This window comes from Electrona antarctica, assembly GCF_951216825.1.
Source record: "Electrona antarctica genome assembly, chromosome: 10".
Classification (NCBI taxonomy): domain Eukaryota; kingdom Metazoa; phylum Chordata; class Actinopteri; order Myctophiformes; family Myctophidae; genus Electrona; species Electrona antarctica.
The window spans coordinates 31,972,960-31,989,051 of NC_136791.1; the positions used below are offsets into that span (position 1 = coordinate 31,972,960).

Sequence of the window (16,092 nt, forward strand, 5' to 3'; positions counted from 1 at the left end):
GCCAACCAATGTGCTATATATATATATACAGTATATAATACTATAAATGAAATAAAAAGGACACAGATGCTTTCCCGGTTCTATTTCATCCCTGCTGACCGCCAGTCGAGTATTTTATATCAACAATGTCAACTTTGACCCCATGATGACCCAGAAGAGCCTATATCTTCCGGAGGTCACCAGGGGCTCAGTCCCTACAGAATGTTCTTGCGAGACCACGGGGATCTTGTCACTCTTGAGTGACAAGAGTGCTCTGGCGGTCATTTGTGATTCATAGAACCGTAGTTACATACCGGCACCTAACTTTGGTTTTAATGGGTTAAAGTGGTAGTGGACGGGTCACCTCTTCTCGTGCGATGCCCAGGGAGCCTTCCATGTCTCGGGGCAGATAAGGGCTCTCCCCCTCACTGTAGCAGGTGGAGGTCCTGGATGTGTAGACGGAGCTCTTGGACACAGCGCTCTCTACTGGCGATGGCACGTCTCTCTGCTGCTTCCAGGAGTGGAGGAAAAGGAAACATAGCCTGCCAGTTAGGGATCCGGCTCGGTAACATACGGGACGTGTTGTAAAACGCCCACAGGGGCCACACACAAGATTCCGGAAACCAAACCACAAGAAGGCAGCATCAAGCTATATATACAAATAAATGCCACACAGCAAAAAACTCAAAAAGAAGAAAAAATAAAGTATGCAAAATGGGGGGCTTTGCGATGTTCCTGAAGACTTAGAACAGCTGGAACATGATTGGATGAAACAGTCTTCAACGCCACAATAGTGACACAAGTGAGTTGGCTGATGCGTTGGCTGATGCTGCCCACGGCTTGATTGATTATGATCACCTGCTCATCTCAGTAGCTTGAATGTGATTGGGTCCAGGCAAGGAAAGGGGAGGGAAAGGCAGTGGAATTATACTGTATATAGCAACAACTGCATCAAATGGGTGCAGTACTTAAGTTTCAAATGCACAATACAGTAGTAGGGGGCTAGGGTGTTTTTTGACTCGTTTAATATTGTGTCAACTAAGAACTGTGTTCCAAAAATGATCAAATGATCCCGGGGGTTTGACTCATATGGATATGAAGCAACAACTGGTGGTGAGAACACGCTAATGTTAGTTAACGCCGAATTAGTACAAATTTCACCAGAAACAGACCATATCAAATACGAGTGACTGACTATCGCAAACGATACACAGCTACCTCCCTGACAATATCGCTCGGACAGTTTGCTTGTTGGACCATGATTCTTATGAGACGATTCTAGGACGACCCAATGTTATTCTCCATAGAAAAATTACTTCCGTGAACCAGGGGATGAACGAGGAGGTCAGGACATCTGTACTCTATATAGAAAAAATTACCGGTGTATATAGTATATGTTCCATAATGGTTCCAGATTGTTTGCAATTTGCACAATGGAGAGATGACATCTTGTGTGAATCATCTGGCAAAAATGGCAGATCTTGCAACGCCTTGTTGTGAGCTTGTAGATCTGCTATTTTTGTCGTAGGACAATCAGAGGCTTCAGATGGTGCAGGCCTGCAGGGGTAAGGCGGCAACAATCACCCAAACATCAGTACAACGGGACTGAATCTCAACACAGACAAACATGTTCTACAACAACTGACATTCTTAATGCAACACATTTAAACGCCAGTAGTTACATATTGGTTGTATAAATCATTTGGTCTCTTCTAAAACTCCCTCAGATTGGGATCGAATCTTCCCTGGGAGGCTGGCATGGCAGAAATAGAGGATGATTTGATGGATTGAGTGGAGACACGTAGGGAGCGACGACATACTGAGCTATAGCAATAACATATTGCAGAGGGTATGCCGTCAGGTGACTTTTGGCGCATTTCAGAGCTTATGGTCCTTTTAAGGGACTCGACCACTGATTGAGCTTACCCTTCCCAATCCAGTGGGGTTTAAGTGAACCTGTTCTACAATGATCTTACTCATTCATGAAATAACTCCTCTTTCTAATGTCTGATGTTTTTAAATGTGACCTGCAGTTGCGGAGAACGTTTTGCCCCCATGTATGCCCGAGGCTGTGTTATGGAAGTGACAATTAAAGTGATTCTGATTTTGAACTTAACCTCCGTCTTAACGAAATTACAGCATAATGATTTGTGTGGTAAGTAGACTGAGTAAAAACTAGAACTGCACTCTGTCGAGTGCCTACTTGCTTGTTGCACACAAGTAGGCCATAAATGGCAAGCAGAGCGCGCAAGTACTGTCAACCACTACAAACTGTCAAATCTCAGCTTCTCTGTGAAAGAAGAACATGAATTACCTTCAGGTTCTTCTGTTGAAGAACTGTTGAAGAACATGAAGGAACATGAAGGTAATTCTATTTAAGCATTTCAAATTCATTCTTTCGTTACGTAATTAACAATCAATTACGTAATGTTGTAATTAATACGGATGAGTGACGGCTTTCGATGGTGACGTATATGCCGATCAGTGTGGGGTGGATTAAAGGAAATGCCTCTATGTATATGTATATGTAATTTGTAAGTTGATTAGCAGTATACTGTGGTTACTTTGCGTTTGATGCGTATGTATCGTAGCAGAATATGACGTCAGGGTATAACTGGCACAACTAGATCTCAATGATGACGTAATAAAGATGTGGATTAAAGGACCCAATGCCAGGGTGTAATTGGTTTTCGATGGTGACGTAATGACGATATGTTTTAGTGTCGGGAGGATTAAAGGTAATGCCCCTATGTATACATGTATGTAATCTGACACCACTGCCATATCAAGAACAAGTAGTCATTACGTCATACGCTGGCACTAATGTACTAATTTTGCAAGAGAGCTCTAGACTCTTTTCACCAGAGAGCTCTAGACACAGAAATTCACACCGAACTCGGCAGTTGCACCCATGGAAGACAAATAACTGAGTCAAAGTAAGACAAAGAACAAATGAAGGCTTGCTCCTGTATAAAGAAACTCCACATAACAAACCACACATAAAACAATGCCAGGGTTTCACTTGCTCACGAGGACAACGTAACGGCTACAGAGGGCAGCAAACGAGGGATAGAGGAAAACACATACTGTACACCTTGATACCAACAGGTGTATGTGTTTTCCTCTAATCAACACACAGTGATTAGAGGAAAACACATTCACCTTGATACCAACAGGTCGCTGGATATCACGGTCACACTGGGAGCTTTAGTTGGGATTAGGGTGCGGGACATAGCCAGTGGTGGAAAGTAACTTAGTACTGTACTTGAGTATTTCCAAATTTCCAATACTTTTACTTCTACTCCACTACATCTCAGAGGCACATATTTCACTGTAGTAGTCCACTACATTTATTTGAAAAGTTTAGTTACTAGTTGCTTTGATTATTATCCCAAAACGAATTGGACTGCACAGCCACACAAAGCACTGCTCCCTCAGCACCACCTGATCCAGTGGTGTGCTTGTGCCATGGTCTCTGACGGCCACTACTACTACTACATTATCCACAGCCCAATATACATTTTGGCCATTTGAAAATAGCCGATCTACAAGCTCAGATCTGCTACTTTCTAATACATTTGAAAACTTAAAATGGGACATTCTGCATAGTGAGTACTTTCTACTTTTGGTACTTTAAGTACATTTTGATGCCAATACTTTTGTACTATGCAGTATTCTGGACTATTACTTGTAACGGAGTAGTTCTATAATGCAGTATTGATACTTTCACTTAAGTAAAAACATGCAAGTACTTTTTCCACCACTGGACATAGCGACGGGACACAATATTGCTCTTCTTACTTTGCCTAGGGGCGAACCGTCCATGTTCCACCTTCGAGGACTGGGTTTCTTGAGGCGAGACTGTGGATCGTGCAAGACAAGAGGATGAGAGATGGGATAAAGGACAGGGGGGAAAGGGTCCGCTGAAGACGCGGTCGGCAACCAGGTTAGATGTCGTCGGTCCACCCGCGTTCACATTCCCAAGGTTCTGCACCGTAAAGCAGGCTAACCCATCCCCATGCCCAGGACAGTGAGGTATCCCCCAATGCGTTTGGCTAGACATAAACTAACCTTAACCGCACGTGGAAGCCACGGGCGATTTGTAACCGGCAACGCATGGTCGGGAGCCACGGGTGATTTGTAACCGGCCACGGGTGACTAACCGGCAGCGCATGTCGGGAGTGACGGTGTTGTCGGACTCATGCCTGTAGGACTGTTGGTACTGTATGTCTAACAAACGTATGCACCCCCAGCCGGCTCACCACCCTGCTGGTACCCACACACAACCACGTGACTCATCAACCAACCTGTCCTGATGTCGGTGTGTATTAGTGCTGTTAGTTAGTTTAGTTGGATAGGGTTAGGGAAGATTTCACAAAACAACAACCACGTGACTGGGATTGTATGCCATAATAACTTGCGTGAAGAACTACAGCTTTCACGGTGATTAGCGCGTTACTTATTATAGCACACCTCCTAATCACAGTCATTGTTCAGGGGACCATTAAGCCTCTCTGGTAACACACGCAACATGCATGTTGTTGCCCGGCATGCATAGCTTATGGCAGGATGGGATCAAAGATGGCACAGCACTCCGTCCCTGAGGGGGAGTTGATCCAACAGAGCTATGGGCTGGTTAGGAGAGGGAGGTGGGGGGGGAGGGGGGGGGGTCAGTAAGCCATGTAGGCAAGACCACAGGTTCACACACAGTATGGTGTGATTAGAGGGAGGAGGGGACAGGCAGGCTGAGACACGCTCATGCTCCTACGCCACGCACGCACGCACGCACGCACACACACACACACACACGCGCACACACACACACACACACACACACACACAGCAGGTGCAGGCTGACTCAGCGCAGTACCTGCGGGGTTACAGTGGAGAGGGAGGGGCACTGAGAGATGTTTTTGGCTACCTGCAGAGCCTCTATCCTCAGGGCAGCGAGAACCAGCTCCTCCTGGGCCGCGCACACAGGGGGGTGAGGGGTGGGGGTAGGGGAGAGGCGGCAGCCCACGGATGAGAGAGCAAAGAGGGGGAGACATACAGAAACCAAAGTTGAAGACACACACCGAACGGGTCTACTGTCTGCATGTCACATACTGTACCGACACACACACACTGTGATCACACTAAAAGGAATGAAAGTGAAAGTGCAGAGTCAGACAGACAGACAGAGCAACAAACGTACGAGATCGAACAGGTAGAATGAAAACCAAAATAAGACAGGAATTAGGGGCTCTGACTCTGCTTGCTTGCAGAGGAAGAAGTTCATTTGTGGGTGTGTTGGGGTGGGGTGGGGGGGGGGGGGGGGGGGGCTCAGAGTCGATCTGTCTGTCCGTCAACACACCTGTAGTTTGTGGGCGAAGGCGGTGGGGTTGGTCTCAGCCAGGTCGGGCTCCAGGTACTGCAGGGGGTCCTCGGACTCGGACAGCCCGTCTAACAGGGGCATGGCCAGAGGCGGAACTGGGGCCTCCACGGTGGCGGGGCCCTGGCTGGGGGGCTACAGGGGGGCACCAGCATGAGGAGGAGGAGAGGTGGGGTGTGGGGGGTTTGTCGGGGCAGGGAGGACGGCAGGGGGTCAGCAGGGCAAAGCAAGTGCTGGGTGGGTTAGTGAGAGTCCTGGGGGAGCCGAGCTGCTGAATTCATTCATTGGCAACTGTGTGTGACTGCTGGCTATCTAGGTGGTCGTTACTAGTGACAAGGTTTAATAAGAGACTGATTAAACCAGTTAAATGCTATCGAGTGCCGCACGCAGCATCGACAGCGTGGCGCTTTGTCTCCCCCTACTGTCAAAACAATGACATGGCATAAGAACTGGGAAAATCAAAGAAATGCACTGTATGTTTGGTAACACTTTCTATGAGGGATATGTCTATATATATATATATATATATATATATATATATATGCATTACAAACCTTTTTTATAATGCAATATAATTAGCTTACAACCATATAATAATTAGTACTCATTTGCAATGACTTATAAGGTCAACTATACTAATGAGTAGTAATGAGACAGGGGTTTCATCATATAAAGTGTTACAGAATGTTTTCATCTCAAAATAATGGTGAAGCTAATGGCAGACAAGACGGTATCATGTTCCTTCCAACAGGATATGGTGATGGTGGCAGAGGAGGAGGCTGTGCAGTTGACTCACCTGCTCATCTCGCTCGGCGCTCTGCGTTCGACTGAGCGCCTCGCTTTCCCTCTTCCTGCCTTTGTCTCCTGAGGAGCCCTCAGGACCGGGCCGAGAACACAGCACCGGCGTCTTCATCCCTGCTGTTATCTGGGCTTCCATCTCCTCAAAACTCCTAAAGATACAGAGAGGGAGAGAGGGGGAGAGAGAGAGAGAGAGAGGAGATATTTGACACTTACATCATGCCTACAGTGAAGGATAGTAGTGCTAATTAAGTGCCGGTGAAACTGCGGTCAAATGTAATCATGTTTGATTATATGTGCGTGAACTAGGCACGGCCTTACATACGAGGTACATGCTGACAAGCACATTTCGTCCAATTACACTATTATTCTATTGTTATTATTCTGCAGTGCAAATCATGTTTTTTGTAGTACAAACATCTGTTACTATATTGACTAGAACTAGAACAGTAATAGACTTAAATGTGTTCGTCTGAAGTATAGGCTTGTCAATTGTGTATGTATGTAGTGCAATGTGTACTGCGCCCACTAAAGGCCATGTCAGCAGTTTCTTTTGGGTTTTTTTACGCGTCGGCAGCAGCTAGGCCCAGAATCACTGTGAGTAGGAGTGTTTACCCGGTGTAGGGAGAGCTAGGCCCAGAATCACTGTGAGTAGGAGTGTTTACCCGGTGCAGGGAGAGCTAGGCCCAGAATCACTGTGAGTAGGAGTGTTTACCCGGTGCAGGGAGAGCTAGGCTCAGAATCACTGTGAGTAGGAGTGTTTACCCGGTGCAGGGAGAGCTAGGCTCAGAATCACTGTGAGTAGGAGTGTTTACCCGGTGCAGGGAGAGCTAGGCCCAGAATCACTGTGAGTAGGAGTGTTTACCCGGTGCAGGGAGAGCTAGGCTCAGAATCACTGTGAGTAGGAGTGTTTACCCGGTGCAGGGAGAGCTAGGCCCAGAATCACTGTGAGTAGGAGTGTTTACCCGGTGCAGGGAGAGCTAGGCCCAGAATCACTGTGAGTAGGAGTGTTTACCCGGTGCAGGGAGAGCTAGGCTCAGAGCCATGCGAGCAGGAGTTTTTGCTCAAGTTGTCAGGAGTCACAGAGTCTAGCTTCAGGTACAGAGATGGCTTCTTCACGGACAAGGGCTACAAATCGGACAAGAAAAACAAAGAGTGTAGATTAAAAAAATAGCAGTGAGGCACACCAATAAAACATTACTCTTACGTATTTGTTAAAATACTTTTCATGCCCAAACACTGTCAATAATTGTCTAAAGGGTTTCAGTGGTTCAAATAAAATAACCTCAAATACTCACAGGTGTAGAGGAGCCAATCTTTTCCATGTACTCAATTTCATAGTCCGGCACTGAGAGAGAGAGAGAGAGAGAGAGAGAGAGAGAGAGAATACAAATGGACTGTTAGACACAGAGGAGAAGAGATGAGGGATCAGTAACCTTTCTAGGAGTGAACTTCAGGCTCAGTGCTGGTGGGACAAGACGCCCAGAGCCAGTGTGAGGCAGGGGGCCGTCAGTTATTTCCATCCATGACCCAGATGCTTCTCAGCCAGACACAGCCTCTGGGAAGGGTGGCCCTTATGGGGGTATGGGGGCAGTCGAGAACTGGGCCATTCCCAGTTCATAACACCAGCAGACCAAAAATCAATAGTGCAGCTAAATTAATGGTCTTGCATCGCTGTGCTTTCGAGTGTATCCCGCGTGTCACAAGAAACTTCAATACATTTGACCTTTGGCCTTTACAACATCCCGGTGTTGAAATCATTTTGGGTGAAATGCACAGCCTAGCATAACACAGTCTAGACCGTTTAGTTTTAGCCATTGTTTAACAGTGTTGAAGCTAACAAGTTGACGGTAGCTTACATACAGAACAAATACATCTTGTTTACTAGTCACACGTGCAGTGCAGTGATTAATCTGTTGCCTGTAATGTCAGTTATTGAACACCAGGGGGAAAATTTGACAGCTCAGGCATTTAAATGGTACAGGTAGCCTGACACTCGTTTCACTTCATTATTCAGACTGAAAGCCATTCCCACGGCAGCAGTTTCTGGGACGGGCGTTGCCAAAGTGGCAGTCTTCGGAGATTGGTACACACCAACCAATCAAAATAGTGGCAAAGCAGATGACGTCGTTGTCAATGTGGCTAACCAAACAAATACAGTCAACGACTGCTACTAGCATGTAAAGTAAACAAACATAGTAAAATATGTCGGAGGATGATGTTTCTGAAACCTTGTCGTTTCTGTAAAGACATTTTTTATCATAGGGTGATTTAATAGCCAGATCGATACGGTCGCAAGTTACCACAGTGGGGGCAGCCATGTTTGTTGTTTGACATCATCGAGTTGAAACTGTGAGCCAATCAGCCACTGTATCAGATTTTCAACAGAGTCTAACACCGCCATAGACAGAGTCACCAGACCTGAATTGCTTTATATTTTAATGGCATGGCTAACGATTCAGGGCTGGAACCAGGCTATTTAAATGGCACAAAAATTAAACACTGAAATCTGTGGTGTGAACTGGGAACTCAACTGGTGCCAGTACACACTGACTGACTATGGTGACATCTAAGCTCAATGTAGGGCCTAAAACAAAGTGGAGTAAAAATATGAGAGATCTCCGTTCGCCTGGCTACGGGAGAATACAAAACGAATACACAGCACAGCAACGTGCGTGCACATCAATACCGTCAAATACACACAGGGCTTTTAAATTCCTTCTGACTATATTTAAATGATGACTTGACCTCCTTCGTCACGCGTGGCTTCCTAACCTTGAGTCTGGCGAGGCAGATTGCTCTCGTTGACGAAGGACGTGAGGTCACTGGGCTGAGGGAAGTCCTGGCCGTCAGGGTCCATGTCGTGCCGGGCTGCCCACTTGTGACCGCTGGAGGAGGCCAGCTTCTCCTCGTCGGTGGCGTGATCGTCCTGCGGATGGACAGAGGGGCCTTCGTCCACTGCAGCGGGGTCCTGGTCCGGGAGGTAAGGGATAAGAGTTAACCCATTGACCACTGGAGCGGGGTCCTGGTCCGGGAGGTAAGGGAGAAGAGTTAACCCATTGACCCATTTAGGAACACCAGCGCATCTGTGTCGCCTTAGCGTTGAACCACTTTAAGCCATTTTGGGCGGGAACCCCTTTTGGTGTTAGCATTATGTTATGCTTTAGCTATTGAAAAATAGCAGATCAACAAGCTCGTAGCGTGCCACCGAGTGGCGCGCTACGAGCTTGTAGGTCTGCTATTTTTTTAAAAGAACGACTGACGACTGAACGACTGACATAGAAACAGCTTTTTCAAAAAACTGTCAGGACGTAGAAGACATTTTTAGAATCTGATCTCAGGTCAAAATGGTTTAACCATTCATTTAAACTTTAGCTGTTGAAAAATATCAGCGAGCTTGAAGATCTGCTATTTTTGAAAAATCGGCGAAAATGGGGCACAAAATCTTTGAATATATATTCTTTGACAGTGAAAGTTTTTAACTCATATCTTTGCATCTGGCGGGGGGTCCCTGGAACAAAGTATTTTCAGATGGGGGTCCGCGGCCAATTACATATCTGCCTGATTTAAATTTTGCCAGTGTTAGGGCTGTCACGATTACACATTTAAGTCAATGATTACAGTAATTGTCAAACTGATAATTGCGATGAACGATTTAATTGTGTTTTTGGCACTGAACAATGGAACATATTAATACAATACTTGTATTTCCGTTTGCCTTTTAGGCTTTGTACTCACAAATTGCACAGCGCAGATAATATAACATGTTTTTCGCATATAATATGCGAAAAATAGATTTATATGCTTACAACACGTCACAAAGGTAAGCTTGTACAGTAGATCCGCTATTTCTGCTATTTTTGGATTTTTTTTAAAAATACATGAAAACTTTTCAACATGGAAACGGTTGGTTAATTATGGTTAATTATGCAAAAAACAATTGTGATTATCTCCAGTAATTTGGAGTAGGCGATGATGTAATAACTGTGACATAAACATAGATGCAGATGGATATCTAGTGTCCCGCGCCAATTAAGTCACCTGTTCAGACGGTGATTTCTTAGGCGACCTCTTCACTCTGAAAGTGTTACTGAAACAAAGGCAAAAAAAAACAATGGATGGTCAAAATGTAACTCTATCACTAATAAACACAAACAACCTAGTACTCAAATAGGGTTTTCTTTATATATTTTTTTCTTTTTTTCTGTTTCAGTTTTTTTCTGACACCTCCAATGTCTGTATGCAAGTCAAATATGCAAATGTGAAATTATGAAAATAACTCAGCGGTGATCTACAAATAGCAATAATGCTTTGGCGTGAAATGACGACATATGTATACCTGAATACTCTGCTAATAGATATACATGTATGTATATATATATATATGACACGTAAGTGTATTACTTACATGTACAGTATGAGTAGATTAACTGCTAAGTTAAGGTTTAGTAATTGCATGTTCGGTTTTAATTTGAAATGAATGGCAGGGCAAATTAGAGGTGGATGGAGTTCATGGACTGTTTTGTACTGTGCAAATACATTGTTGAATAACCTGAACATAATGCACTTCATCCATACCATTGTATCTACTGTATTTATACTGTATGAGCCTTCCTTGGTCTTTTTGTGCCGTCGACGTCAGCAAGGGCATGTGGTCGCAACGGGTTCCTAGCGCCAAATCAAATGGGTTCAGAGCTGAGCCACGTCTCCTGAGGAGGGGTATCTGGGGGTATCCGGACGCAAAAAGAAATCCTACATTTCTCTATGGAGAATAATGTTGTATCATCTTAAGTTTTATTTTAGTTTTTGGATCACAACTCTATCCAAAAATAACCACAAAACGATTCTGTCTCTGCAATATTGTCGGGGAGGTGGCTCTGTATAGTTTACGATAGTCAGTCACTCATATTTGATACGGTCTGTTTCTGGGGAAGATTGTACTAATTCGGCGGCAGTTGATTCTTCATATCCATAGGCGTGAAACAGCCGGGATCATTTGTTTATTTTTGGAACATGGTTCTTATTTGACGCGTTATGAAAAAAAAGTATATGGGAATTCAGAATGGGGGGGAAAATGCGACCCAGGTAGGATGTGTAAATTACATCAGACTTCTGTGCTCATAGTGTTGCTGTACGGAACTGGTTATACACAAGGCTCAATGAATGATACTTCAATGATACAGAAAGTATAAAACGTGATAAATTATACAACAACTAAGCAATGATACAAATGATACAGAAACTAAACAATGATAGAAACCATAAAGGTATCGGAGAAGTCAAACATTGAGGCAGATGGGCAGGGCTACAAAACCTGCGATCTCGTTTCTGTTAATTGAAAAGGGAGGGACAGCATTACGGGTAACGTGCTGTTATCAGAAGAAGCATGTTGAAAAAAGGGTTAAAAAGCATACAGCAGATGCTTGTGTTGCCCCTGTACTTACAACAGACAACAAAGAGAGGAGGCACCCTTGGACTTCCTGTGACATACACAGAATACACAGACACAGGTGACAGAGAGACAGACAGGGGACACTGGCACAGTAGACACACGAGGTACAATGACGCACAGACCTACAGACACATCCTTACCCATGAATACAAAGCATTTGAATGAATGTGGCCTATCCCAGTGATTCTCCACCAAGGACCCCAAGGTTTGATGTGCGTTAGTTAGGTCATGGACCTCAATCTAAACTCTAAGGGCCATATTTTCCATCAGTGCTAAACCCCTCATCCCTAAACTTCTTTGCCATTTTTACTATTTTGAAAAACAAGCTCACAATGTGTTGATCAGCTAGTTTAGGGATAAGGCATGGCGAAAACAGGGCCCTAGGTCTCAGTGTTAATTTAATTCTGAGTGTACAAATGGAACCAGGTGGACCCGTAATGGTCCATTTGGTTCCATTTGTACACTCTTGGAGTTACAGACCTTCCTAACTATCCATCATTCAGCTGGGGTCCACCTGAAGGGCCCCTGGGCGTTCACAGAACCCTATTTGAGAACCAGTGGGCTATCCCTCAGACATGACAGATGAATGTACTGGCATTATAGTGAACAAACCTTTTCATTGGAGTCTTTTTCTTCTTGGCTGGCTTGTTCTGATTGTGATCGCCCAGTTCACCAACGTTGTCGTTGCCATTCTCAACGTCATTGTCATTGGCCGTTGCCTCGAAAGATGCCGAGGTGGCCTTCGGGGGAGAGCTGCCCATTTTATTGGAGGATTTGAAAGGATCCACCGAGTCGTCGAAGGTGTTCGGGTCAAAGCTGTAGGGAGCCCTGGAAAGTTTTGGTGAGTTGGGGATGCCTTTCTTGGCCGAGAACGGGTTGAAGTTGGGATCCTCCCACTTATCGGGGTCAAAGTTGTAGGCGACTTTGGGGACGGGGATGTCGTCCTCGTTGCAGTCGGGCGCCGTTTTGGGGGCATTGTCCAGCTGCTCCGTCTGCGCAGGCGGGGCCTTCTTCAGCCCCAACTTGGGTTTCCTCAGGGGCATTTTAGCGCCAGGCTTCTTGCCCAGCTTCTTGGGGGGAGGAGAGGCCTGGCGTGGTGCCTCACCGCTCTCCTCAGAGTAGTCGAACTCCAGCCTTACCGGCTGACGCTTGGAGACAATGGGCTGCTCCTCGAGACTATTCGTAGGTTCTTTTACAGGGGCCGGGGGATCCTGGGGAGGTGGCTCACCTGCAGGAACGAGCGGGGGGCTATCCGGTGGTTCGGCTGCGGGGGCGCCCAGTGGAGATTTCCGGCCCAGCAGGGGGGAGTTGGCGATTTTGCTCCCTCCTGTCTTGAAAGGGTCGAAGTCGTCAAAGTTGTTCGGGTCCCAGCTGTATGAGGCGCTGGGGGGGATGGGGGAGACGTCTTCAACAGGCGGGTTCTCTGGCACAGGTAGAGGGGTCTCCTCCTGGCAGAGGGCTAAGGTAGGGGTGAGTTGGCTCTCCTCTGGGCTGGTGTGACTGCTCTCCTCTGGGAGCGGAGGAGGAGTCTCCACGCGCGTCTTCCTGGTCCTGCGGAGGGTTCCTCCGGGGCTTGGAGTGGCACCGACTCTGTCTGGCACCTCCTGCGCCTGCAGTGGGCTGGCTGCCCGAGACTTGGTCCTCTTCTTCACCTCTGGGCTGGAGCTAGAGGAGGCTGGTTTAGCGCTTTCAGGGTTCGAGCTTTGCCTAGTGAGAGGCTTCTTCTTCACGGATCCGGGACGGACTTTCTTGGGCCTGCGGAGACTGTCAGTGCCTACACTGAAGGACTCAGAGTGCGGACGGAAGTCTCCCGAAGAATCGTCTGGCTCTCCAGCCTGGAAACTTAGGGAGCGGGTCAGATTGTGGCCTGGTGACCCCGGAGGGACTTCTATGTTGTATTGGCCACTGGCTGCAATGGGCTTGTCTTCATCAAAGACAATAGACAGAGAGCGGCTGAGTGGAGCAGCTGAACTTACATCACCGACTGACGGGTCTGCTACCGAGTCAAAACCTGCAGACATTGTAATAAGCAGATCTTTAATTGTAGGTTGAGATAAAAAATTGTATGCATGGTTTATAATGGTTTGTTTTTTCAAATTTCAAATTTGTTTCAGTTCGTTTCCAGAGTGGGTTTGCTAGTTACAGTCTAGTTTGTTTTGTTTAAATTGTGATATTTGAAGAGGGACTCTTGGTAAAACAAGAAAGTGGCCGCACACGCCAATAGCTGTATTAGGACGCAGCAGGTTAAGACATATTGATGGTGTATATTCGGTGGTTATGCCTTCATCAGGGAATGATAAATTGTTATGTCTGTCAGGAGCAAGAGACTTTGTGAACACTAATGATTTAGGTACGGTACAGATTATTCAACCAGAAAATAGTAGTTAATAAAATAGCAACCTGCTATCCCCCAGAGTGCCTGCGTTATGCAGTGGTGGGCTCAACAGACTGGTACATGTGCAGTACTGCCCGATTCCACTAGAGGTCACAATAAGCCCAAATCCGGCCTTATCCTTTCAATCCTGCCTTAGCTGAAATCTGACAATGGGCCTTTGGGGGCATGCACGTCAGAGCCTAGCTAGAGCAAATGTGGAATTCTATGAACATACGGTACCTGTGTCATCAGATATCAGCTGATGGGCGTGGTCATCTGTAGGGGAGGTGGCCTTTACTGGAGTAGTGGACTCGGGGGTCTCAAACGCTCCGTCGGAGTCTGAACTCCTACAACAACACAGAATGGGACACAAAGTCAGCCCAAATGTCAATCACATTCAAATTACTTCAACTGTGAGCAGAAGTGCGACTGTATCTCCATCATCAATTCTGAAACAAAAGGAAATATGGGAACTGCTTTTCCCTCTTTCTCTTTTAGACACAGCAAAAAAAGGGGGGGGGGGAGGGGGGGGGGGGTCAGAAACCTTTCTTTATGCAATCCATTGAAATGCTAGAAACACCTCAAGATCAGCAGACATTAATTTGTTCTAATAGATCTTCTTGAGTAACTACCTTGGGCATGTCATCATTATAGGCGAAAATCTTCCAAATACTAAAAGAAAAAAATATATATATACATTTTCTAAAATAGCATTTCTACAATCTCACGACGCATTGTATAAACAAGTTGTGAGCTTGTAGAGCGGCAATTTTTGGTATGTTTTTAATTTGATAAACCAGTTTCCTAGAGAGCACCATTTTACTGTGTGCGTACCGGTATATGAAAAAAATAAAGGGAAGCTCCGCACACTCAGATCTGAGCACAAAGTATTTATTTTGCAAGCGTTCTACTGACCTTCTTTAGGCAGAGCGGTGGTTCATTTCACATTTTTGACTGTTTGCGTATATGATAGATTGGTATTACATAGCGGTACTGTACGGTACTGTACTGTATGGTACAGATTGGTATTACATAGCGGTACTGTGCACAAACTGTTGTGTAGCTCCATTCATTACCATGCAACTGTACATCATTACTCATTCCAACAATGAAACCGAGCAGGCTCAATATTTGATACCACATTATTTGGATATTTCACATCCTCAAATATGTTTTTAATACATCAGCACTAATTAATTATTCAGAACATTCCTATGTCCATGTCCAGGGAACCAAAAGCCTGGCTCAGCATGTGCTCCAGTATGATTGTGTCCCCAGTGGATTACTGTGGGGCTAGAAATTAAAGCGCTGAATCTGCAGCGAGGAGACGGATAACGTTTCGCCAGAGACGGAGTCACTCTCACCCACCCTTCCAACCACCCCACCTCTCCCAACCAGAGACATAGAGTCACTCTCACCCACCCTTCCAACCACCCCACCTCTCCCAACCAGAGACATAGAGTCACTCTCACTCACCCTTCCAACCACCCCACCTCTCCCAACCACATTAACAGAATATATCTAAATATATCTCAGCCATGCAGGTACCAGGATGGACAAAAATATCAATGTCAATGATTGAAAATGAGCAAAATATTATTGATCCAAACTATAGAGGAGAATACTGAATGATCATTCCTGACAATGAAGCTACACATGCATTCATATTATTTACATAAACTGTACATAAAAACACCCACAGACTGATTCCTGACTGATGCATTGACGACCAGCATCTAGCCCCAGCCTCCCATCCTGTCTCACCTCAGTCCGACTGTCTGCTCCCCCGCAGCCCTGAGCAAGATGTCGTGACGCGTGCCCCAAGAAAGCCGGCGGAGCAGCCCCAGGGTGGGATCCGAGCCCGGGCTGTCCCCGTCACCGGACCCTCCCAGCAACGAGTCCCAGCCCCAGCGTGCCCACTGCATCGGAGACAGAGCCTGCCACGCACTCACTGCCATGGCCACTGGCTGGCTGGCTGGCTGACCAACACCTCTCGGCAAAACACAGGCAACTGCCTGACCCGCAGGTTAAGAGACCCACCCAAGACACCACCACCACACTCTGTTACGTCAAACGCTTCCCCTTTGTTTCTTTATGTCGCTCACAATCGATGTTCCA

General features: G+C 46.0%; 1 protein-coding gene across 1 annotated transcript in view; it reads right to left on the minus strand.

Annotated features, from left to right (window-relative positions):
• tacc2 (transforming, acidic coiled-coil containing protein 2) overlaps positions 1 to 16,092 on the minus strand; it is an 80,034-nt gene that overhangs the window by 7,285 nt on the left and 56,657 nt on the right. Inside the window, exons 11-20 of the mRNA XM_079512061.1 lie at positions 14,215 to 14,321; positions 12,213 to 13,611; positions 10,190 to 10,238; positions 8,924 to 9,173; positions 7,447 to 7,496; positions 7,164 to 7,276; positions 6,147 to 6,300; positions 5,333 to 5,485; positions 4,850 to 4,942; positions 344 to 490 (exon numbers count right to left, since the gene is read on the minus strand). Coding sequence (XP_079368187.1) covers positions 344 to 490; positions 4,850 to 4,942; positions 5,333 to 5,485; positions 6,147 to 6,300; positions 7,164 to 7,276; positions 7,447 to 7,496; positions 8,924 to 9,173; positions 10,190 to 10,238; positions 12,213 to 13,611; positions 14,215 to 14,321 — 2,515 coding nt within the window. The remainder of the gene's footprint in view (positions 1 to 343; positions 491 to 4,849; positions 4,943 to 5,332; positions 5,486 to 6,146; positions 6,301 to 7,163; positions 7,277 to 7,446; positions 7,497 to 8,923; positions 9,174 to 10,189; positions 10,239 to 12,212; positions 13,612 to 14,214; positions 14,322 to 16,092) is intronic.